The sequence below is a fragment of the Carettochelys insculpta genome, chromosome 2 (assembly GCF_033958435.1).
Source record: "Carettochelys insculpta isolate YL-2023 chromosome 2, ASM3395843v1, whole genome shotgun sequence".
NCBI classification, from domain to species: domain Eukaryota; kingdom Metazoa; phylum Chordata; order Testudines; family Carettochelyidae; genus Carettochelys; species Carettochelys insculpta.
Window position 1 is genome coordinate 266722788 of NC_134138.1, and position 25794 is coordinate 266748581.

The 25794-nt window shown below is 46.0% G+C and overlaps 2 protein-coding genes across 3 annotated transcripts in view; one reads left to right on the plus strand and one right to left on the minus strand.

Annotated features, from left to right (window-relative positions):
- The window catches only part of WDR86 (WD repeat domain 86), a 41321-nt gene extending 22605 nt beyond the window's left edge, over positions 1–18716 (plus strand). Inside the window, exons 5-7 of one of the 2 annotated variants that reach the window (XM_074986321.1) lie at positions 8889–9024; positions 16756–16859; positions 18240–18716. In XM_074986321.1, coding sequence (XP_074842422.1) covers positions 8889–9024; positions 16756–16859; positions 18240–18335 — 336 coding nt within the window. In that variant the 3' untranslated portion in view covers positions 18336–18716. Of the gene's footprint in view, positions 1–8888; positions 9025–16755; positions 16860–17119 lie in introns of both variants that reach the window. The other variant, XM_074986320.1, reaches the window with a different exon arrangement.
- Positions 18717–24685: 5969 nt separating this feature from the next.
- The window catches only part of NUB1 (negative regulator of ubiquitin like proteins 1), a 39387-nt gene continuing 38278 nt past the window's right edge, over positions 24686–25794 (minus strand). Inside the window, exon 15 of the mRNA XM_074986323.1 lies at positions 24686–25401. Coding sequence (XP_074842424.1) covers positions 25238–25401 — 164 coding nt within the window. The 3' untranslated portion in view covers positions 24686–25237. The remainder of the gene's footprint in view (positions 25402–25794) is intronic.

Consider the following 25794-nt stretch of genomic DNA (forward strand, 5'->3'; position numbering starts at 1 on the left):
TTGTACGGCAGCCGCATCAGGTCAGATAGTAAAGGAGGAAGAAAAAGAGAGCGAGGAGGAAAAACCGGCTTGGTTAACAAAAACCTCCTGTGTTTTTTAGGAACGACCATGATATTTCAGACACCGGCCTGAGCTAGGGTCAGTGACTGGAAGGGCAGGGTCGCTGCTGCGGTTTCCCCGTGCAGGGCACCGTTATTTAGGCGGTGCAGTCTGCCAGGCAAACCCTCCGGATAAAAGAACCGGAGCCTTACTAGTGATTTTTTGCTCTTTGTAGACTGCAGCTCTTCTGGTCTTCTGGCTGGAACTCTTCTGTTCTTCGTCAGCCCACGGCGGCTAGCGAGCGATGACTGACACGCAGGTCAGCTTCGGCTCTTCCGCCAGCGATGTTCGGCTACAGGCTCAGTCCAGCTCTTAGCTCAGTCCTTTTCTGTAGTCTTCTTTCTTCTTCTGCTCTCCTCCGAGGTCTGGTCCGGAATGCCCCAAGCAGCGCTGCTCTCCTGAATATATGCAGCCTGGGTGGACCTGTTTGACAACTTCTGCCTGCTAGGTCCTCCTCAGTGCCACAATGTATCAAAGGGGCATTTGACTATTACATATGGATAAGGATTCTAAATTAACCAATCAGTTTGAAACCTTTCAAACCATAACTTCATACATATTCATAGCCCGCCGAATATTAATTGCAACTGTCATTCTCTAACTGTCATTTTCCAGCGGCCATTTTGTGTATCTAAACACCATTTTAACAGTAAATATATTTTTCAATTTATTTAATTTTGATGTGGTTTGTGAGGGAAATATGTCACCACTGCTGGTAAAGCAGATTATAAATTTTAAATGCTTAGCTTAAGGGCTGTTTGGTCAGGATGCAGGGCAACCACACAGACACCACGGCTCATGGACAGGGACATATAAATCACCTCAGAAGAGGATTTTTCTACACCTGGAAGCAGGGTCCCAAGTGTGTGACCTGGCTGTGCCACTTGAATAGCAGGGTGACCAGCAGGGTGGCCAGGGTGGAGAGGAGATCCTTCTCGGGGAGTGTGTGGGTAGACATGTTGGTCTGCTTTTCTCCCCCGGCATGCGCTCTGCAGCTGTGTGCAGCCTGGCAGCCTTGAGCACATTCAGGGTGGGGGTGTTGGGAGGGGCCCTTTAAGGGGTTGACTGGCTGTGAGCCCAGAAGGGCTTGTTGGCCATGCGACCCCCTGCCTGCATCTTTTCTTGGCCCCTTACTTCGAAGTAAGGCCTATTGTGTGTAGCTGCTTTACTTCGACATAGGAAAGAGCCTACTTCGAAGAAGGGGGGTGGTTTTTGTGTGTAGACGCTCGACTTTGAAGTTGCGTACTCCGAAGGTATACTTCAAAGTAAGCAACTTTGAAGTTATTTTGTCGTGTAGACATGGCCACTATGTTGACTTTCTAAATGTGTGGACACTCACCATCAACTTTGTAAAATTTAGTGGTCTGAAGCCTGTGGTGGAAAAAAAAATGCTACAGGAGCTTTAAATGACCACAAACAGGTGGGACTTCACTTCAGGTGTCTTCCAAAATATGTCACCTTTAGGAGGACCAGTCCCCCTAAAGATGTATTGGTGGAGGACGGCTGCCTGTGAAATTGTCAGCTGCATTCCATTTTCTGATCCTGTCTGATCCCAAGGAGAGGAATGACTTGTTCTGTTGTTAGTGGCAATTGAAAAATTCTTAGATCCTGTAATTTGCCTTAGTATTTATTTTGTAGCTGGCCAGGGGGTGATGCACATATGAATCAATGTAATGTAGCACAGTTTCGAGACTAATCCAAGAGATCAAGCTGCAGTGGAGGAGGTGGACTGCTTTTTCCTAAAGAATCTAGGAAGCATAATAATTATGGTCTGATTGTCAGAAAACAACCCCTGGGTCTATGGAGGGTTTTTTGCTGGTTAAAATGAATGTGGATGGGATAGGATCATCAAAGTTCAGCTCAGCTGAAAGCACATGTAGTTGGAATTCAGAAACTGGTCCTGTTAATGATTCTGACGTTAGCAAGTTCAGTTTAAATGAGTCTCCTGCTGAAAAGTTGTGGGAATGCAGCCAGGTGATGGTAAGTGAAGAGACACAGGAGTGTCTGGGGATGGGCAGGGATGCAAAGACACCAAAAAATATTTGTCCAAATCTGATTGCAGGGTTGAGAAGTGAACTCATTCCCCTCTGATGGAGATTTACCTGTGAGAGAGGAGTGCATGTCTGAGTCTTGTCATGAGTACCAGCCAGGCGGTAGCATTGCAGATATTTTTGACCATCCTACAAGCATAAGGAAAATCTTGAGCTTCTGTATGTATTCAGACCCAAAAAACTGCTAAGCGTTAAGCTCTTTCTGGCCACTTCAGTCTGGAGAGTTACTTGGTGGAGAACATCCAAGAGCAGGAACTCCTGGAAGATGATCTCACTGTAACTAAAGTTGTAATATTTTTATTGTTATGATCTGTTTTGTTCCTTCCTCAATTTTGCTGATACAAATCTTGACTTCCTGAAATTTCTGATGCAATAGTATGCCTCAAATGGCCTGGCCTGTCTGCTCAAATTTGTTCCTGTTTTTTTAAAATCTGTCCCAGCTGAAAGCTAGTGTTTTCAGGTAGCACAGAATGCAGAGAAGATGTCTATCTCAGCAATGAGGTGAGTGACAGGGTTGGAGTTCTGAACAATGTGAAAGCCACTCCATATAATTCATTTGTAAATAAGGTTTTAAGACTGGGCAGCTGGTTGCCTTCTCCTTTTGTTAGCTAATTAGTTTTCAAATGTTTAGACTCCTTGGAATTAAGCACTTCCATGTCCACTTTTCTCATTGGTATGGAGTCACAAGTCCCAGCCTCTGCTTTCTAATTATTAGACATCTGCTTGGTTTGCCATGGTTTTCTCAAACAGTAGCACTGATCAGAAATTGGCCAAAGTGAAAGAAGCTTCTCAAAAATTAGGCAAGGAAAGTACAGCTCTGAGGACATCACTTTTCTCCAGGCAGGGGTAGATTAGAATTCATAACTACTTCTGTGAACTTATAAACCAGGAGTTGACAGACCTGGATATATTTGCACAATACCTTTTTTTAAGTTTTTTTTCCTCCTTCCCAGGTCTAAATCACGAAAAATTAATTTGCACGCTTGTCAGTATAAGGTATCTGTATATTTCTAATGAAAAATATACATTAGCATATTTGGCATTTGATAGCGAATCTATCATTTAGGATTTTGTGTACTCAATAGTCTGTATCGGGGTAAGCAACCTTTCCAAGGCGAAGTGCTGAAATTCGACCTTTTGATCTCTGTATGGTCCAAGTGCCAGTGATACTTTTTAAAGCCACTAATAGTCCTACCTACAACAGCTTCATTAATAAATAAATGAAGCTGCAGAGCTTTACCGTTTAGGTGGTGTTCGTTACCATTAGCTGGTCTTTTTTAATCTGAAGGCGGCATGGCTTTGAGCAAGCTCCCAGCTGCATGTGGGAGGAGGGGCGGTGCTGAGCTCCTGCCTCACATGCTAATGAAAATCAGCTCACATGCCACTCTTGGCACCTGTGCTGCAGGTTGCCAACCCCTGCCTTAGACTCAAACACTGGTCTTACACTTGAAAAGTAGGTCTTTTGTTGGTCTTATATATACCTCTGTCTCTGTAATTTCCACTCCAGCTCACCTGATAAAGTAGCTTTTACCATGGAAGCTTATGGCTAATCAATCAGCTAGTCTCTAAGGTGTCACAGGACTCCACATTGTTTCAATCAGGATGAGTTATCTTAGCTCTGCCAACCCTTGCACTAGACCGTTCTTCCTAGATGTAAAAGATTATTACCAAACCCATGACTTACTTAATCCTGTTTCTTTATTGAAGTAAAATCTATTCTCATAAAAAAATGCATACAAATGAAAGAGGGTCAACTTTTTAAAACTTGGCCTCATCCATTTGTTTTTCAGAGGAATTGTTTCTAGTGTATGATGGATGCCTAAAGTATTTTATTCCAATCTCCTAAAAAAATCATTGGCTAATGAAGTGGAAGAATAACTTCCATCTCAGGCTTCAGAAATATGTTGTGTGGTATAGACCAGGGGTTGGCAACACCCAGCACATGTGCCACTCTTGGCAGCATGGGAGGGGCTGGGAGCAATTAATATTTAGCAGATCAAAACTTTTAGAATGATACCCCTCATGGCATATTTTGTACAAAGCATCTTGTAATTACTTAACTGTGGCAAATATGGGGTGCTTTGAGGTGCAGAGTGTTACATAGGTTACAGCTTCAAATGCAGTGGGAGTTTGTGAATGCTGTCACCAACGGATGGCTGACAGGTGTCCTAGGTACAATGAAATGGTGGCTTCAGTTCAGTTCCTACTGCAAAAACACTGTCAAAATGAAAGGACGAGTTATGCTGTAGTTCAGGATTGAGACTTGGGAGATTTGTTCCTGATTTGGTCACAGCCTTTCTGTGGGACTTTCGGCAAAACATCATTTAACATGTTGATACTTCACTTTCCCAGTCTGTGAAAGGTGGCTGATAATACTGTCCTCCATCATTCATATGTACCATGGGTCTAAGTCCTTTAGAGTGATGTGATGCCCATACGCTGGAGCCGTGAACGGCGTAGAAAAGCTGATAAATCAGTACAACCGGTTCCGTTCTTGGCACAGAGGCTCAAACTGAGTAAAGACTAAACTAAAGTGCATTGAAGACTCCTACCACTCTCCTTATCACAACTAGGACTGGTGAGGGAGAGTTTTCACGTTCCTACACCATAGCCCTCATTAATTAGACTGCTAGGCCCCATTGGTTTACCACTTTGTACTTCCAGCAAAGAAATAAAGAGAAAGCAAACCAAGGCACGTAGGTGTTATTTTGTGTGACTTGCATATTTTCACACCTGCTTAATTGGAGAACTTGAGCAGTGTAACCTAATATAGTGTTAATGCGGAGTGACATATACCTGTAAGAGGCTGTAGTTTAGTATGTGTTCTTGTCAAGTAGATTCTGCTGTTTGTAAGATGTTTGGAACAGAAATACCAGAAGCTGGCCAAGAACAATTCAACAGGATCCCAACTCCAGCCAACCTTTCCCAATTAGCTGTGGAATGTGACAGTGTTTTCCATGCCCACTTAGGTTAGGTTTTAAAGTTAGGGGTCAGATGAGCTCTGTCAGGCTATTTGCATAGCTCTAAAACTGTGTTTATAAAGCAGGTCACTCCCTGGCTTCCCTTCTTGAGATGTAACAGTAGTGCCAGTGCTGATGCATCAGAAACGTCATGAAATGTGAAATTTCAAACTACTAGTTTTTGGGCCGTTGTGTGTTTTGTGAGCTCCTGAGACATGGCTGGAGGAAGTCATTTGTTCCAAGTTCTGCCTGCTGTGATTTGCACAAGCACTTACTCTTGAATTCAGTGATGTTTGCACATGTGTCTACAAGGGCACCTTGGTCCTCTTGTGTGTGTTTGCCATTACTCTCATCCAGTGCAGCACAGCCCTTTCATAGCCACTTTAAGTACCTTTCATTAAAGGTTCTCCTCTCATAGCATATACAGTAAACCCCCAAGATATGTGCAGTTGAGTTACACCTGTCTTGGGTTAATGTGACTCCTGCCTCTGTCAGGGGCAGTAGCGTGACTCTTGCTGCTCCTCCTGCTCCTGTCAGGGATGGCAGCCACTCCCTGTCAGTGACGGCAATGAGATTCAGGCTGCCATCCCTGACAGCAGTGGTGGGGAGCTGGGAACCAGGCGGTACCCTGGCTTATAGCTCCCATTGGCTTGCAGAGCCAGGAAACTGACCAGGGCAGCAGCCCTGGTCAGTTTCCTCATTCCAAGGAGTGGAGGGGAGCCAGGAGCAAGGCTGCCCCTAGTTCCTGGCTCCCTGCCATTCTGGGCTCCTGCAAGCCCTGGGGAGGTGGGAACCAGACTTGTGCAAAAATTTGAGTTATGCAAGGGTTGCAGGAATGCAATCCCTGCATAACCTGAGAGTTTACTGTGCAAACCTGTGGTACAGAGACCACTTGGAACACTAAATAGGATTTTGTGAATGCAGGAAATCAAATTTATCTGCACAACCCAGAGGAGAACAAGGAGCTGAGTAGCCATGTGGAGCATGTATGTAGGTATGTGTGCATAGAACATGGGGAGAGGTGTTGTAAACAACTTACTTCATAGTGAGGGAACAGGTAATTGTATAGGACTAGAGGAGTGGCCCAAAGGCAAAGCCCATGTCACGCCAGGGTGGCGCATATCTTGCAGGCAGTCTCTCCTCAGCGCTCCCCTGAACATCCAAGAGCATCTGATCAGCCAGGGGATTATCTTCTGGACAGGGCTTAAATTCTCAAGAATATTTCCCAGAGCCTCCAACCTCCAGTTCTCATGGCAGGCACCCTGGTGCTCAGGGCTTCAGCCCTGTCAGAGGCCCTACCTTGGACCCCCTGAAACCAGCTTGCAGCCACCCAGAGGGGGTGGGACCCCCAGTTGGGAACTCTAGCAGCATCAGACAGGAGTGAGCTTTTGAATGTACTTACCAAACCTCTGCTCCAGTCAGCTCCAGCTGACTTTAAGCCCTGCTTCCGGATGTAACTAGCTTTTAACCCATGTGCTTGTTGGGAAAAATAAGCCATTATTCCTTGTGAAAATTCTGTTTCTCTTTCCATTGCCTCTTGTTTTTCCCTCTTCTTTTCATGTTTAAAACAGTCCCAAGGTGGTTCCAACCAGTTCTTGAAAACCTGATATCTGAAGCTGGTTACCCAGCCTGGCACCTGAACTGGAACTTTTATAAGAGTTTGGTTTTTTTATAATGTAGCACCAGCTGCATGCGAGATACTTTAGAGAGAAGTGCCCAGCCAGAGTCCTTGCTCTTTCCCAACTGACACTTTTAGTATTTTAATGCTGCCTATTTTGTCTTGGTTTATTTTCCTTAGCTGTATGTTAGAGCTCCTCAGTGAGATCTTTCCTGTATTAGGGAAGACTGATTAGAGGAAGCATGGCCTTGTGGCTAAGGGGCTGGACTATGACTCAGGGAATCTCAGTTTAATTCACTGCTGTGCTTCAGACTTGCTAAACGATCTTGCACATGCCACTTCTCCCTGTGCTTCTGTTCCATCTGGTGGAGGTACGTTTTCCTGTCCTGTCAGTTCACACGGTAAGCTCTTTGGGGCAGGGACTGTCTCTTACTGGATGTGTTACCCATGACTAGCACCAGATCTGTCCCATTCATTGGATGGTTTGGGTAGGCCGGTTCAGGCCTAATGCTTTGGACAGGTCGACTCCGACCACCTCAAATGTCCTGTGTTCATGGTGGCAGCAGGAGTCAACCCCCTCGATCACCATGGTGACAGGAGCCTGCTCTGCTCTGCCCTGCTGCCCTCTCCCAGCTCAATGCATTCCGCTTCACCACGGCAACAGGAAGTGAACAGGAACAGAGAAAAGGAGCACCGTGCACTGGAAGTGGGCAGTGGGGGGGGGAAGCAGAGTTGTCTGCCAGGTTGCTTAGGTTCCCACCATCACAATAAGTGCGGGATGTGGGGGTGAGGCTGCCCTTGTTGGTGCCTCATGTTAGGCGCCTGATGTTCCCTGGGCTTGCGTTGCTTGGCGGGAGAGGCAAGGCAGAGCTTGGGGAAAGGGAGCTAGTGGGGGCAGGGTGGGTGTGAAACAGAGGTAGAGCGGGGGAGGGTCTGAGACATGAGGTTGCTCCGGACCTCACATGCTGCCCTCCTGGGATGGCTCCCACTAGCCCAATGAATTCCTGAACTCAGCTGAAGCCTTGATGTAGTATTGTTATAATATGAATAATATTGCAAACTTTTAATTGCTACATTGCTAAAATAATTTCTGAAATAAATCTAGGGTCCCATCGGAAAATGGTTTTTTAAACAATGTTATTGCATCATTGAACAATACTGGAAACACATGCCCAAAGCAGTTACAAACAAAACATGGTATTTCAAAACATTAATCTTGTCTGGTGTTATCCAATTAATCTCTTGCTTGTTTTTATTTGCCTTTTTGTTGCTTAGGATGTGTTCTCTAAGGGTGTTTTTTTGTTTTATTTTGTTTTTTTAAATTTGCGATCTTCTAACACAGGGGTCTGCAACCTGCAGCTACAGAGCCACATGTGGCTCTTTAAGGACTTTTTTGTGGCTTCTGATGCGACAATTGCAAAGTAAAAATATCTCTCTTGATTATTTTCTATATTTTGGTGAATGTCTAGAAGCTGAACAATGAACAACTCATCTAAATAGCAAATGAAATGTTGGGTAACTCCTCCTTTCATACGTGCAGTTGATCTTGAAATGTTGGATAATTGCCCCTTTAATACATGCAGTGCATCGTGGGATGTGTGTGTGCGCTATTCTTAAAACAGGGGTTACAAAAAATCTGGTGTGACATTATTTATTAATGATCGGTGTGTATTCACATGCACTGTGGGTCTTGAAATAAAGAGGTTTTTACTGAATTTGAAAAAGTGGCTCTGGCTTTTCTTTTGGTGTCTGACCCCGTCCTAATGTATTTACCAATTGATTTTAGTTTAGTGCTTCCGGAAACTGACATACTAATCCAAACTCTAAACTCCCTACAGCTGCAAATGGATGCAGCTCCACAAACTTCAAGGGAATGTGCCCACTTTCACCAAGAGAGGATCTGGAACTTAATTTCTCTCTTTTTTAAAACTTAGAAACCATTTTTAGGGGCCAGAAGTCCAGTGTTGGAGGTGGCTGTGGAAAGAACACAGGGTCAGGCACTGTCTTTCAGCTCTGAGAACAGTTTTGCTCAAAATCCGCTCTAAAAGCTCTTTGCTTTTATTCAGTTGGAAAATGTGAGTGAGGATGAGCCACTTGACCCCGATTCTCTGAATTCATGCAGGGTGCTACTGCTAATGTTCTTTTCTGTTTCCCCCTCAGCTGGTGAATCGATATTTGTATTCGGGGAGTGCGGACAAGACGGTGAAGTGCTGGTTCGTAGACACTGGGGAGCAAGTCCAAACATACAGGACTCACAAACACAGCGTTAGCACTTTGAAATACCACGCAGGAATCTGTGAGTTGCCTTTCCACACACTTTGGTCTCATTTTCCTGCTATTTTGTGAATGTTTTTGCTTTGAATAAGAGTGAGTAATAAAGGCAACATTATGGGTGTGAGGAATGAGTTCTTGTGAAATTTTCTTTGGCTCTGCCTCCTACCCTAGTGCTACTAGATTCAGCACCAAATTATGGGGCTCACTCTGCTGTTGCTGGTTGCTAAGGAAAACTTCCCATTTCCCTAGAAAAACGCTAGTGCAGGTGTATGCAGCCTCTTCTACACCTTGGCTGCAACGAGATCTTGCTGTTTCTGTAGCTCTCAAAAGCTGTGTCTACACGTGCACGCTACTTCGAAGTAGCGGCACTAACTTCAAAATAGCGCCCGTCGCGGCTACACGCGTCGGGCGCTATTTCGAAGTTAACTTCGACGTTAGGCGGCGAGACGTCGAAGTCGCTAACCTCATGAGGGGATCGGAATAGCGCCCTACTTCGACGTTCAACATCGAAGTAGGGACCGTGTAGACGACCCGCGTCCTGCAACGTCGAAATTGCCGGGTCCTCCATGGCGGCCATCAGCTGGGGGGTTGAGAGATGCTCTCTCTCCAGCCCCTGTGGGGCTCTATGGTCACCGTGGGCAGCAGCCCTTAGCCCAGGGCTTCTGGCTGCTGCTGCTGCAGCTGGGGATCCATGCTGCAGGCACAGGGTCTGCAACCAGTTGTCAGCTCTGTGTATCTTGTGTTGTTTAGTGCAACTGTGTCTGGGAGGGGCCCTTTAAGGGAGCGGCTTGCTGTTGAGTCCGCCCTGTGACTCTGTCTGCAGCTGTGCCTGGCACCCTTATTTCGATGTGTGCTACTTTGGCGTGTAGACGTACCCTCGCAGCGCCTATTTCAATGTGGTGCCGCGCAACGTCGAAGTCGAACATCGACGTTGCCAGCCCTGGAGGACGTGTAGACGTTATTCATCGAAATAGCCTAGTTGCTACATCGAAATAAGCTATTTTGATGTTGGCTTCACGTGTAGACGTAGCCAAAGTGTGCTGGAAGGGCTGGAGATGTGGCCAGGTTCTGTCCTCAGATATTCCTGCTAGCACAAGCACATGCAGGTGTAGCAAGAGATTGACTTTATGTAATGCACAATTTATTGCTCTCAAACTGAGAGGTACATCTGAGAAACTTGGTGCTCTCTCCTTACAAAACATTCTGCCTACTTTGTCCTGAAGGTTAAAACACGTGTTCACAACCCTATGATCTCCCATCCCGATTCCTTCAGATAACATCATGCCCATTGGAACTGCATCGGGGACTTGTTGTGCTAGCCACTACCAGCACCCAAGATAGTTCCTGCCCCAGAGAGTTTACAGTCGAGACTTCTGGCCCTGTTCTCTCCCCTCTCTGAATCTCTTTGCAGGCTGTCTCTTCTAGCACGCCTCACTACGCTTCTTGCTCTTGACTTCAGGATCATGTTTATAGGAGGGCCAACAGATGTGTGGGCTGCTGCGTAAGGTGGAAAGGGGCCAGTTCCACAATCCTGGAAGGGGCAGGGCCTTAGGCAGAAGGGGCATGGCTGAGGGATGATGTCCTTCTGGTTGCGATTCAGAGCAGCCAAACGTGCGCCACCCCAGGGTCTGGTGGAGATTTAAGGGTGCTATGGCAGTTACCCCTTTGGCTTCCTACCCACCCCCCGTTGACATGCCTGCATGTGTAATCACAGAACACTAGAACTGGAAGGGATCTTGCGATGTCATCGTGTCTAGTCCTCTGCCCTCACGGCAGGACCAAGCACTATCCAGAGTCTCTAGACCATCCCTGAGAGGTTTCTGTCTAACCTGCTCTTAAATATCTTCAGTGATGGAGATTCCACTAAGCAATTTATTCCAGTGTTTAACCAATAATACTGATACTCAGTAGTCATCATCTTAAGTTTTTTTATTTATGTATCATCCCCCATCCTGAGCTGCCAGTCAGGTAGCCTTGATTTGCTATTTGTCCTGTAAATGTCTTCATGCCTTCTTGTGTACAGGCAGCATGGAATGAATGCCCTTCCCGAGCCAATCCAAAAGGCCGCGGCTCTCTCCTCTTCAGGACCCTTTTCCACATCTGCCCTTAACTAGGACACCTGAAAATAACTTAACTGTGTTGATGTAGGGTAATTTTGAACTAACCATCCATCCATGTAGGTGAGAGGGCAGCACAGAGGCAGATGAAATTCACTGTTGACCAGTACAACGTAAGAGTAATATGAACTACTCAGACATACAGATTATAAGTAAACAGTGATTAGCTGACATGATGCAGGATATAGGTTGCCTTGGTCCATTCTGACTGGCTAGTCATGATCATAATCAAGTAAGCTAACATGATTTCATAGTTGTACTTGAGCATTTAAAAAGTGTGCACGCAGGCCAGCTCAGAGGCATGACACGGAACTGCACAGACAAAAACTGCACAGCACAAAAACTGCAGCACAGACGCACCTGAGTTAATTAAATTCATTTACATTGTTTGAGCCCAGAAATGTAAGAGAAACAACAAACACAACCACTGAGATGCCCTATTGTAACTCCTACTTCCTTTTGGGGAGGAGAACAGGTGAGGTGAAGGGCTCAGTCTTTGTCTATCAAGAGACTAATGTCGCAAAACAAGTGGTGCTCTGTAGCTCAGCTGGAGAATAGGCTGACACTGGCTCCCTTGAAAGCTTACACAGTGACTTCCGATAAAACTTCCTCTCAAAGCTGCCACCCCGGTGTTGCCAGATTTTGCGAACTGTGCCGCCTTTCCTTTTGTCCTGTTCTTTCCATAGCACCTCCACACTCAGTGTGACTAAGCAGTCAGCATTGATATATTTAGCCAGACCAGGGAGAAGCATGGTGTGGGTATGACAGAGGTGTTCCCAAGCTGTTACTGTTGTATTAAAAGCTAAAAGGTGTTAAGAGAGACAGCTGACTTGCCCCATTTGGGAAAGAGAGCATCGGGGGGAATGGGGAACATTAGGAACCTGCTCAAGAAAAATAAAACACAGTTTTAACCTTTTAAAGAGAATTTTCTCCTTACAACAAGTAAGTGGTTTACAATATGATTTTATTACAGTCACGCCTAGAGGGCCCAACAGAGAGCCTTACTGCTCTCGGTACTGTACACCTGCGTAGTTGGAGATAATACTTGCTTTACGGAGCTTACTGCTGAAAGGGACAAGCCAGAGCAAGTATAGTTTTTACAGACAGGGCCTGATTCAGAGAGAGAAGAAACTGTTTGCCCAGGGTCTTCCAGAAAGTCCACAGCAGTGCTGGGAATTGAATCCCAGTCTCCTGAAGGCTAGGCTAGCATCTTAACCATGTGTCTTCTCTTTGCCTGTACAACTGTCTTTATGCCAGATGATTAAAACTAGGGCATTTTCCAATGCAACTCAACCTCTCAGTGGTTGTGCTTGTTGTTTCTCTTACATTTCTGGGCTCAAACAATGTAAGTGAATTTAATTAACTCAGGTGCGTCTGTGCTGCAGTTTTTGTGCTGCAAGCAGGGGAATCCTGTTTCAGAGATGCTCCTTCGGTTGCATTTTAACTCCTTTCTCTCTCACTGCCCCAAAGAGTTTCTATTGGTTTGCAGTTAGTTTTGGATACAAATTTTATTCATGTGCAATCTCAATGTTGGCCTGTGCCTTTTGAAGCTCTAAGATACAAGTAAGCTCTTTAAATGCAATATGACCATTCATAGGGGGAAAAGGTTATCTGCTGAGAAGCAAATACTGAAAGAGAGAACTAAAATATTCTTGCTAAGAGCAATCCAGTTGCTGAGCCAACCAGCCCTTGCTCAGTTTGAGATCTGCTGTGCTTGTGGCACAAGATGTGTAGTGACAGGTTGCTTGGTGAACCAGTAAATCATACGGAACTACTATGTTTGTCCATTTCCCCTCTCGTTCAGCAGTCTTGCTTGTGAGAGGCAACATGAGAGAAATGCCCTTCCTGAGCCAATCCACAAGGCCATCTGTTTTGAGGGGATGAGGCAGCTAGAGACAGAATCTGAGGCCTTGGATGCACTTTCTTTCACAAAACTTTCCATCCTGGCAGTTTCTGACAAGGCATGAAAGAAATACAAGGATCATTGATTTAATCTATTTCCTATGTTAGTTCAGAAATTTCTTTCTGTGGGAAAAGTTGACGGGCTGGGGATAATTAAGAAAAATTGTGCCATTTGACTGCTCCTCTGCCTTTCAAACTGTGTGTATTAATAGTTGTTTGAAATGTTCAATAGTGTCTTGTGATTTGTGTGCCCAGCCTGGAACTCCTTAAAGGTGCTGATTATAAGCCCTCTGAAAATCAGGCTCCTTTCAGTGTCTCATGTTGGGCACTCAATATTACTAGTCACACTTGAATTTAAAATTACCTCCCATGGTTCATGTAGTATGTGACATATGGTGACAGGGTGGACTCACCACTGCAGCATCCCTTGCTGGTTGTTGTGGGGATTGTCTCTGTATGCCAGTGCACCTTCTTCTAGTGATTCCCTCTGCTCAAGGGAGCCACATTGCGCCCAGGACCACGGCATTCTCTTCATGACACTCCTCTATGGCTGTGCCACACTCTGTATTCCACCTCTCCAGGGGCTACTATTGCAATACCTCAGTCCAAGGACATTCTCAGTGTCAAGTGAGGTGAGACCTGTGCCCGCCCATTACTCCATGTCCCAGCTCTGGGACCCTATAGATGACTGTCTCTTGCTGCATCGCTTCCAGCTCCTGTATAGAATTCCCTGGGTCATTTCCTTGTGGTCCCAGAATCCTCTTTGCCCTTGTGGATAGATGCAGCCTGCCAGGAGCTGCCTTTAAGCTATCTAGGTTTCTGCTTGCAGCAGTATTCTGTCCAGGGTGTTTTCTGCCCTCCACTTGCAAGGCACCCAGTCCTCCTTACTCTTCAAGCTCCTGGGAGTGTCAGACCCAACTCTGTACTGTAGCTCTCCTTACCTGGGCTTGCCTAGCCCTGACTGACTTCTATAAGCCCTCGTGTGATTGGCTGCCTCCTGCACAGACTCCCTAGAGCCCTGTGTGTGGGGCACATGTGCCCCATCACATACATATACAAAAGTATTATAGCCAACATTTTCAAGTATTTCTATGCATTCCGATATTGTAATACAATACCAGCTATAGCCTGTGGCTTGAATCACTCTAAAGACATATTGTTTGCAAGAATCCTAAGCTACAAGAGTTAATTGAAAACATTTGCTCTTATGAAAGGAAATTTGTAGAGTTGCTTGAAGATGGATTTCACTGCTGAAGCAAAAGAATTCTGTGAAATCTGTGCACAGAATATTGAAGGCTTTTGGGGAAATCTTTGAAGCCAAGGATACCTGGTCTACTCTATAGATTGTCAGAGCACGTGTGTAGGTGGGAAACATCTGTGCAGTGAATGTGGGAGAGTAGATTTAACATGAGAAGGGACCATAGACTGCATAGGAGATCAGTACCTTGAAAAATGAGTGGGGGGACCACAAAAAAAAGGGCAGCCCAGAAGGCAATTAGGTTGAGTGTAAGGAGTGTGTAGCATGCAACAACAAATATAGCCACAGAAGCAGCAGCTGATTGCTTTACAAACAGAATAAACGTTTTTGAGTGGGGCATGTTATAGGGGTAAAGCTGGTAGTTAGCTGGATAAGTCTGAGTGGGCTGCATGGCAGCCTCTTCTTGAGAAAGGTATCTATGTTAATAAAACAGGATCCTTTGCTATAAGTTCATGTTATGTACACTAACTACTTCTTCCCAGTAGATAATGTACATTTGATCAAGGCAGCACCACTGAAGTTCTGGCACCTACTGGCTACGTCTACTCGTGAAGCCTACATCGAAGTAGCCTATTTCGATGTGGCGACATCGAAATAGGCTATTTCGATGAATAACGTCTACACGTCCTCCAGGGCTGGCAACGTCGATGTTCAACATCGACGTTGCACAGCACCACATCGAAATAGGCGCTGCGAGGGAACGTCTACACACCACAGTAGCACACATTGAAATAAGGGTGCCAGGCACAGCTGCAGACAGAGTCACAGGGCGGACTCAACAGCAAGCCGCTCCCTTAAAGGGCCCCTCCCAGACACACTTGCACTAAACAGCACAAGATCCACAGAGCCGACAACTGGTTGCAGACCCTGTGCATGCAGCATGAATCCCCCGCTGCAGCAGCAGCAGCCAGAAGCCCTGGGCTAAAGGCTGCTGCACATGGTGACCATAGAGCCCCGCATGGGCTGGAGAGACAGCGTCTCTCAACCCCCCAGCGGATGGCTGCCATGGAGGACCCCACAATTTCGACGTTGCGGGATGCGGATCGTCTACATGGTCCCTACTTCAACGTTGAACGTCGAAGTAGGGCGCTATTCCGATCCCCTCATGAGGTTAGCGACTTCGACATCTCGCCGCCTAACGTCGAAGTTAACTTCAAAATAGCGCCCGACGCGTGTAGCCGTGACGGGCGCTATTTCGAAGTTAGTGCCACTACTTCGAAGTAGCGTGCACGTGTAGACACAGCCACTGAGAGCAAGCCTATCCTTCATGCCCTTTAAAACACCAGTAGCTGTTGGTGTATTGTCTACACTACTCTGTTCTTGGAACTCCGCAGTTCGCAGCAATGGTGAGACAGACCATAGAGTCGTAGACATGGAGGACTGGAAGGGTCATTAAATAGGTCATTTAGCCCAGTCCCATGAATAGACATTAGATTAGTTGTTATCTAGACCATCCGTGACAGGGGTTTAATCTAACCTGCTCTTAAAAATCTCCTCAGTGGAGATTCTACAACCTCTCTAGGTAATTTGTTCCAGTGCTTAACTACACTTAGACTCATAGCATACTAGAACTGGAAGGGACCTTGAGGTCATCACGTCTAGTCCTGTGCCCTCATGGCAGGACCAGCCACCATCGATATTATACGTGTTAGATATTTGTCCAACCTATTCTTAAATATCTCCAGGGATGGGTATTCTGCAACCACCCTAGGCAATATATTCCAGTAATTAACCACCCTGACAGTTAGGATTTTTTTTTCTAAGGCCCAACCAAAACTTCCCTTTCTGCAATTTAAGCCCATTGCTTCTTGGCCTATTATCAGAGGTTAAGGAGAATAATTTTTTCCCTCCTCCTTGTAACACCCTTTTAGGTACTTGAAAGCTGCTATCATGTCCCCTGTCAGTCTTAAAGTTAGAAAGCTTTTCCTAATGTCTGACCTAAATCTCCTTAGACAAGAATTAATGGACTTAAGTTACTCTATCCTCAGTGGTTAAGGAAAACAATTTATCACCCTTCTCAGTATAATGATCTTTTATATACTTGAAGACTGTCATGTCCTCCTCCCCTCCCCTAGTATTCACTTCTCCAGAATGGAAAAAATGCGTTTGTTGAATCTTTCCTCCTAGGTCATGTTTTCTAGACTTTTAATAATTTTTGTTGCTATTCTCTGGATTTCTCCAATTTGTCCACATCTCTCCTGAATACTGGTACCGAGAACTGGATGGAGTATTCCAGTTGAAGCCTCGCTGGTGCTGAGTGGGGTGGAGTAATTACTTTTTGTGTCTTGTTTACAACCCTCCTGCTTATATATCCCAGAATGACCCTTCTCTCTTTTACATAGTACTAAACTGAGAGCAACCCTGGCTGGTGTCCATGAAGCTAAGCTGGTGTGAAAATCAGTCCCAGAAAGTGTTTTTTCCTTTAAGATTGATCATATGGCTGTCCTCAAAAGACCTCATTGGTCCTTTGTGTTAGTGTTCACAGGAAGTGGTGATGCCTGTGCTCGAGCTTTCAATTCAAAGACCGGTGTCCTGCAGAGGATCTTCCGCGGACACAAGTATGTCATCAACTGCATTCAGGTGAGGAGGGCATTGTACTGTGGAAAAACTCAACATCCAAATCAGCAAGCTTTTAGTGTAGATTTCTCCATATGTTCTCTGCAAACTGATCTGGCCCCTTGGGCGTTAGAACACTTGGAATGCTGTGTGCCAGGACAGACAGTGGGGAATTGATCCTTAAAAGTACAGGACTAAACCTCCTGGTTACTTCCAAGCCTCATTTTGATTGTGGTGACTCGGAAATATACAATATGGGATTAAGTATGACCCTATTGTTCCAGATTCACAATGAATTATTGTATACAGCTTCCCATGACGGCACACTAAGGATCTGGGACGTACAAGGAATCTGCAAGCGAAATAAGCATTGCCTGAAGAAGGAGCGGCCTGTCCAGGGCAAAAGCTCCCAGAAGGGAAGCCTGTCTCGTCTTTTCAACAACCGAGTTGGCTGTGCAGTGCAACAGGAGAATGGGGATCTTGAGGCTGTTGAGCTAAAGTGATTGCTGGAACAAACTTTCTGTCAAAGAGGAACAACTGAGCCATCTTCTGTGCTGTTGGGTGCAGATAGGCCAGGCCTGGGAAAATGGGGGTAAATTAAACTGCCTAACATACTCTGTCAAGAGTTCACATTCTTTATAAATCATGAAGCTGACTTTCTTCGGACTATTATTGATATCTTGCAGCATCTCATAGTGTATTGTAATGTACAAACTCTGGGGCAATATAGGATCAGGACCCATAGTAGAAAGAAATCCATGTGATTTTCCTTTTCCTATACTTGTGTTTGTCATTATAATTTGCATTTAAGACTCTTTTCCCAGTTTCCCCCTGTACAATGGGATTTTGCCCCACTGCTGCTGCTTGCTGGTTCCTGATAAGAGGAGAGGCAGGAATAGGTAATAAGCCAGCAGGCTCCTTTGCTTTCTTGTTGCTGTTACAACACTGCAATGGAGAAGAATGTGTAATTAAAAGCTGCCTTATGGGATGACTTTGAATTCAGTTTTCTCAGCTCCCTTAGGGGTTATAGTGTCCTTGCCTCTTTCTGATTGATGTGACTTTAATTTAGGAGGCTTTGGCTGAGACATAGAGGTACCAGAAGTCCCTCTGGGGCTTGAGCTTAGAGCAACTGAGCTGGGATTTAAAGGGCTTTAAAAAACCCAACCAACCTGAATGTCAGGCCTTTTTACTTCCCCCAGGGCCAGAGTGGGAGAGCGGGGCTGCTGTGAGTGCTCCTGGGGAGGGGGAAGGGCCTCATTTCTTTTACTGTGGGAATTGAAAAGCTGGTCCTCCACGTGAGGATGCCAGTGCTGAAGGATGTGATGGGGGTGGGTGTTGGGCGAATGCTTATACCCATTAGATCTCTGATTTCTCTGCTGGGCCTGTGCTCCTTTTTCCTTTCAGATCCCACAAACCCGCCAGCCGTGCTGCACGTTCCATGGCAGTGAAATCAGAGCCTGGCAAAATCTAGAGAGGGCTCGGAGACCACATGGGTTTTGAAATGAGGTGCATGTGGTGTGGGCATTTTACCCTGGAAGGGGGGCTCTGTTGGAAGGGAGGTGGCATTGTGTAAAGACTTAGAGTGAAATTGTTAGGCTGGGGTTTGCCTGAAGGAAAGAGATGTGTAGGTTAGGATAAGCATCGAAATTTAAGGGTGTCTCTCATCTCTTCCAGGTTTGCTGCTCCTTGATAATCACTGAGCCATAAATATTCAAGTGTCCTTATATTTTTTGTAGATCTAGCACACTTTGTGGAGTCAATGGAACAGACACTCAACCAAGTGTGTTTTATTTTTGTGGCTTTATTTATTCTGTATTGTGGCAGATAAATGCTGTAACGCTCTTTGCAAGTGGGCAATAAACACTTCGCATCTACAGATGAAACGGAATCCTTTGTCTGTAGCTTCTTGCTGCGTATGTCGCTTTGGACTGGCCGCAGAGAGATGGCGGTCAGAACGGCAGGGAGAAGCATAGGGAAAACTGGTGTGAATTGTACAAACGTGCTTTCCCCTCCTTGATGGGCTGGGGTCAAGTCCGTTACTGGTGAAACCGATGGTCCTCAAATTCTTACGTCCTGTCTGCTGCAGCTGTCTGACGGCCAGTATCTCAGCATGCTGGTACACCCTGGTCAAAGGTGTTGGCTCTCATTCGCTGTGGCACCTCACAACTCTTACGAGTGAGTGAGGTATCCCACCCCACCCTCCCTGGAAGGAGGAAACATTACACCCCCTGTTTTACCCATAAAATAACTGCTGGCAGTTGGGAGCAGAACCTGGCTTGGCGGTAGTGCAGACGGGGCCTGAGGTCCCACTTCTGAGTTACGGTGTGTATGAGGGCTTGGCTCGGCTCAGCCTGTCCATTGGCACACGCTCCTCCCACCGCACAGTATAGAACCAAGGCAGCCTTGCTTGTGCAATTCTAATGGAGGTTTGTAAACTGGGGCAAACTCTGTGCCATGCTGCACCCCCACGTGGTGCCTGGTCTGCAGGGATAACTGCCTGTCTGGCTATCAGTCATTCCTTTAGTGCAGCAGTCGGCAACCTGTGGCTCTGGAGCCACAAGCGGCTCTTTACGGAGCTGTTTGCTGCCGCTGCAGACTCCATGTGTGGCCCTGGAGGCTGCTGCTGCCGCTTAGCTTTTTTGTTTAAGTGATAGCAGCCTCCAGATCCACTGAGCAGTCAGCCCTGGAAGAGGAAGCTGGGGCAAAGTCAGCCTGTAGGAGAGCTGGGGGGAGGGGTGGCCGAGCCTGCTGTGCTGGAGCTGTGCAGCCATGTGGACCAGGAGGCGGTGGGGAGAGCAGCAGCAGTATGTGGAGCTCCTCGGCTGAGCCAGGTAAATCCTGGGGTGGGGGTTGGGGGAGCGGCTTTGGGGCTAGAGGGGTTAAACCTGGAGATGGGGTGTTTGGGGCTGAAGGGGTTAAGTCAACGGGGAGAGGGGTTGCGGGATGGGGGGGGTAAGACTGGGGGATGGGGGAAGTTAACTTTCTAACTGGTAAAAATTATTGTGAGTGCTGTTCTTAAACAGGGGTTACAAAAAGTACGGTTTGACTTTATTATTTTTTATGTATTCCTGAAGGACTGTCTGATATTCACATGCACTGTGGCTCTTTTATTGGTTTTGAAATAGATTTTGAATTTGGAAGAATGGCTTTTGTCGCTATTTCGGTTGCAGACTGCTGCCTTAGTGCAAGCAGTAAAGGTGGGTACTGGGGACCAGAAGGTCTTGGGTCAAAGCCTCCTGACTCCCCATCTGGGGAAATGTAGCATGTGTTCATGTAATTCCATGGTGAAGGTTGTCTTAAAAATACATAAGCTGCCACAGACCTAGATATTTTTTCCTCTCTCAAATGAACTGTTGAAATTTTAGCCGTAACCATTGATGGGCCCAGCACAGATACACTCTCATTTCAAGGCCACAAAAGACCACCAGCTTACTTAGTCTGATCTGTATATCATAGGCCATACCAGCGTCCAGCACTGGGCCCCCCGACAGGGCCCAATGATTCAAAGGGGCCTGGGACTTCTGGCCACCACTGCTATTCCTGCAGCAGCAGTGGTGGCTGGAGCCCCAGGCGTTTTAAACTGCCACTGGTGTGCTGGTCCATGTGGCTCTAAGGGCAGGGGGGGGCCCAGTGCTACAGTCCAGGTGGTGCTGAGGGGTGGCTGGATGCCCCGACCCTGCCCCTTCTGCCGAAGGTCTCACCCCTCCCAGTGGCATGGGGCCTGCAAAAGTTGTTGGTCCCCCGCCTACACCAACCTCTTAACTCCATCAGTTGACATCAGAGTGAAGTATTACAACCCATAGGAGACTGTTATATGCCACAGGCAGAAAGGAGCAATGGCAGTGCACCAGTGCCTGAGAAATTATTGAGAAGCACTCAGATAATTTATGTACCCATGTACTACAGTGGAAAGCTAACACCCTCCATGTCACTGCCAGCCTGAGCTGGAGGAAAATTCCTTCCTCCCAGCATTCAGTGAAACCCTGAACAAGACCCAGCCAAGCACCTAGTACTCTGAAGGTGGGGTCATCTAATACACCTAAAAATTCTATTTACAACATATTAAAATGCTGCATATTTTGGTCAATGAGAAAATGTGGAGGCTCTTGCAGGGTAAGGAGGAACACAGGGCCCTGGCTTCACAGAGGTAGCTCACCCTGCACCCCACCCGCTTCCCAGGCCCCACCCAGCACAAGGGCTTTGCCTGTCCCAGAAACACGCCAGAGGCCTGCCCATTCCACCATGTGCACCAAGACAGTCAGAAGAATATGCCCAGTCCTGGCCACTGAGCCGGGGGGGGGGGGGTGTGTGTGTGTGTGTGTGCGCACGTGCGGGGGGGCGGGGGGAGGGCGGGGAAGAGCTCTGCCTTCCAGGAGCCTAGTGTAGGCAGCCAGGCGTGGTGGTGGGAGGGTTCTGTATGTGGGCAGCCCAGCTGTGCGGCGGCTGACTGCAGGTGGATGGATTTTGCAGGAGTGGGAGGGTGTCTGGGTGAAGGTGGTTAGGACTGAGCAGGGACAGGTTTGGATGTGGGAGGAAACATGGTTTGGCAGAGGGCCTCTGTGGAGAGAGTGAGGCTTGGCGTGGGGCTGGAAGCATGGGTGAGCTGGTTGGGGGGGTTCAGTGTGGTGGAAGGTGTGGCTTGTCAGGGTGAGGGGTTTTGTTGTGGGGGGGGGAAGGTAAGGCTGGGTGCAGGTGTGGTAGGGCTACATGTAGGGGGTGCTGGGTTTTGGGGGGGAGGGGCTAGGTGGAGTGGTAGCGGGATAAGGGTCTGGCCAGTTGCTATTGGCGGGGGGGAGGTCAACATGCATAGGGGAGCAAGTACCCTATATGACACCCCCCAGGTCAAGGAGCAGTGGGGTGGAGGGAGGGTCATCCCAGCTGAAGCAGAGGAAGAGTTTTAAAAATACGTGCCCCCCCCCCAACTTCGAGGCTGGTGGTAGGAAAAATTCCTTCTCCCACAGCTGGCTAGCTGGACCCCGACACGAGATTTTATCAACATAAGCTGGCCTGTGAGCCCGGCCTCCCACCATTGCAAGGACCCCCCCCCACATTGTACATTTGCAGCTGTAACGTTGGCCAGCTTGTGTCTATGACACAAACGAACTCAACTGCTCAGCCCCCTCCCCTCCCCCCAGTGTCCAGGCTCCTAACGGTCAAGGCTAGTTGAGCCCCCATGTTGGCTACAAGCTTGTCATGCACTATCCTCCCTCCCCCCCCCCCCCCCCCCGCCCCTAGTTATAACACACAGGCAGAGACCTTCTTTCCTAGGAAGGTGTTTGTTCACTCTTTTTTTAACCCACTGTTTTCTCTCTCCAGCAGATGCCAATGCCACTTCGTGGGCTGGGCCAGGAGTCTGTGTGTTTAACTCAAACTGAGTATGAGGTATTTCTTTACATCAAGCTATAAGGGGTGCAACATCTAGCACCTGAGGACTGATGACCTGTGCTTTCTTGACCACAGCTAGCCTGGTGCTAGCGCCACCTGCTGGAACCTTTCCATCTAATGTGAGGGTTAAGCACATCTGGAAGTGCTGTTTGTTACTAGAAGCGCTGGTTTGGGCCCCTTCTGCAAGCAGGGTCTGGCTCAGTATGCTAGCATCGTCAGGCACTTCGCCTTGGCTTGTTATGGAGACCGCACTCACTGTAGGCCAGTTGCAAGATGGTGGCTTTTAACACAGTCTTTAATGGCCTGTCTGTGAGCTTAGTGATGTGGGTTTGGCGTTCAGATGCATTACTAGGCATTCTAGCTGTAGGACTGGCATAGGTTTATTTTTTTTTTCTGATGGCTAAAGTGCACCGAAACCCTGACAAAATATAAAACAAACCAATACTGTAAGTGGACTTAACAGGCTGCCCTGTTGCTGGGAAATAAAGATGGTAATTGGTGGTAAAGATGATCCTTTGAATCAGAGTTGAGTGAAAGCATAATGTGAGTTTTGCGTGTTTGTAAAAAGATCACAGCCTGAAATTACTCTCAGCTGTCTTCAACCCATGATTCTTATGCTGCACCTCAGTTGCAGCAATTTGCTGTTTGCCATCAAGGCCATTGGGATTAGTTACCTGCCTGATGGAACTGTTTCTGTTGGAATGACCTTACACATTCAACAGTAGTTTCAATTTCCCTTTGGGATTTCATTTAAAATGATACGGTCTTATGTAAGCAAAGCTTCAATGCTTATGGAAAACACAAAGCAGGTGGTGTGCACAGTTACATCAAATTGGAATCTGTACTGAACTGTCCCCCTCCCTTCCTGCACAGTAACAGCCCATCAAGTGCATCTACCTTCACCTATATCACTTGGTGGGAAGCTGTATCCAATATCATAGTATCAATTTACCAAGTGCTCAGATCCCACCGGACAGGGAGCCTTCTCAACTCCTGCTGGTTTCAGTAAGAGCTGAGAGGTCTCAGCCTGTCACAGGCTCAAGCCCAGAGTCTTCAGGGCTAAACTTATACTTTGTCCTTCCTTTGTCTGCTGCCTTGGAGGACATCTGTTTGTTTCTAGGGGAGTCTGGGGACTGATCTTTTTCAGATTTTTTTTGATTCCAGGTGCCCCTTTATTTGGTTTTGGCATGCTACCAGCACTCTCATAGACAGACAATTATTTTATTTATCATTTGAACTGGCCATTGTATTGGCACCCAAAAACTGTAAATAATATCAAATATGAAAGTGGTATAAATAATAGCACTTCCTGCACCATGGCTGATCTGATCTGATCCACATCTGCCAGGACTAAAAGAAATCTTTGTACTAAATAAAAATAAATGTCTCATACTGGAATTTGAAGATTGTTGTATTGTGGATCAAACTACAGCGCCATCTATCCTCCTTGTGCTAACACAACGAAGGAATTGCGCCTTCCAAAGAATTGTATTTTCCAGAGAAAGCCAATTCATTAGAATTCCAGCAAATATGACTTCGCTGGGGTCAACTGAAAAGCAGGCCACTGAATAACTTGTGTGTGCAGCTTAGTAATTAACCTTTGAAGGGCATCGTATGGGTTTAGATACAGATGTCTACAAATACCACACATTCCAGTCATATTCCTTTTTCCCCCCGTTTTCCTTATTGAAGTAGTGTCATTCTAATGGACTTGACACACTGCATGGGACTTTATCCTAGCAGTACAGGGATTCAAAATTAATGAAAACGACACACATTCTCTGTTCCAAACCAGTGTCTTAAAAATGGAGAGACAAGATAAGTAAGCTAATACCCTTGACTGGACCAACCTCTGATGGCAAGGGAGAGAAGCTTTTGAGCTTATGCAGAGCGCTTCATTTTTCCAGACCTGTCTGGAAAATAGATGTTGGTCCAGCAAAATACATTACTTCCCCAACATTGTCTCTCTCAGACCAGCAGGGCTACAGCACCACCAAGATCTCAAAAATGGAATATCTCTGACAGCTGCATTTGGAGGGGCACCTAGAAGAGGAGGGCTAAATGTTATAATCAGAGGGAATATATAGAGCACTAAGAAGGAATCCTGGGCTAAATTTCTGATGCCAACAAAGTGACAGTTGAGATGAGTCTGGCCCAATTTCTGTCTTTATTAGCTAGTGAGTGTTTTGTTTCCTCATGTTTAAATTACCTAAAAAGTGAGCTAGAGACAAGAGCATCAAATCTATGGTCCAAGGGTCATGTTTGGCTCACATGCATTGAGAACTGCCTGATTATGAATTGCAAAATGTGTCCCTGTATCATTCCCACCAATGTTTTACAGAGAACTGTTTAAACCAACCCCACTGCCATGAGATGGATGGGGGCAGCACCTCCCCAGCTGCTTCCAATTGCCTCTTTTCAGAGAGTACTTTTATGTATCGAGTATGAAAAAATCCCAATGAAAACAAGGTGTGCAATAAGTTTATTTTTATTAGCCGCTGTTGCAACATCCGACGTTAACAGAAATGCGAAAAGGCATCATCAATTTATCAAGAACTCATGTGTAAGTCATTTTTGGAAAACAGTACTTCAAAGAGGAGGTTGGTTTTGTTAACTTACAGCTTTATAAATGTATTAACTAGGCTCCCAATTAGAAATGTAGATTGTTTTAAAATAGATGATCAAAATGTTTTTATTTGCTATATTAATCAAAAGGGCTAATTTCATACCCATAAAAATATATGTTCAACCTCTCTATTAAAGTGTTTTTCAAGAAAAAAAAACCTTGTTTCTGCTTCATTATTATGCTGAATTATAACCTAATAAAGCAAAAAGCATATTTTAAACATTGTTATAATTAATCAATAATTAACTAATTTGCCTATTATTTAACTGAATATAAGGCATTTGGCAAAAGATAAGCTCGAGGATATAGGATTCTAAATCAAAATTCAAAAATCTAAAATGTGATATATGGCCAAAGTAATTCCATGTAACTGAACGATGGTAATGAAATTTTAGGGTTGCTCCTCATTCATGAAGGATAAGTATTCTTTAATGACCAGGCCTTCTTCTTCCAGGGTTAAATCCAGATAATCTTCTTCATGTTCTGGAATATCCTGTAAGATTTCATTGACTACATCTGTTTCCATGTCTTCATCAGCTGATGAACTAGAAGTACCTTTAAAAAAAAAAGGAGAAACATAAGTGACAGCAATCATCTCTTCTCTGAAAAAGTCAGACTCATGGGAAGTAGCCTTTTGCCAATACCACTAATTTTATGAACCTTTCACCAGAGAACTAGTTTAAAATTATTTTGCCTCCAAGGATGTCTGAGGTGAGATGCGATGTTTTTTAAAGCGGTAACAAAAGCATTCATTGTACGTAAAGTAGCACTGCAATAAGTTGGGGTGAAATTGTGACTACTTACGAGATGGTCAGGAGGGGGAAGGGAAGAGATGGTGTAAGATTCCCTTCTGCTTTGCACAGGCCTGGTAATATCTCTAGTGAGATAGGCCTTAGCAGTGAGCAGCTCTCAGCTCTACACTGAAAACTAACGTCTGGATAGCTACAT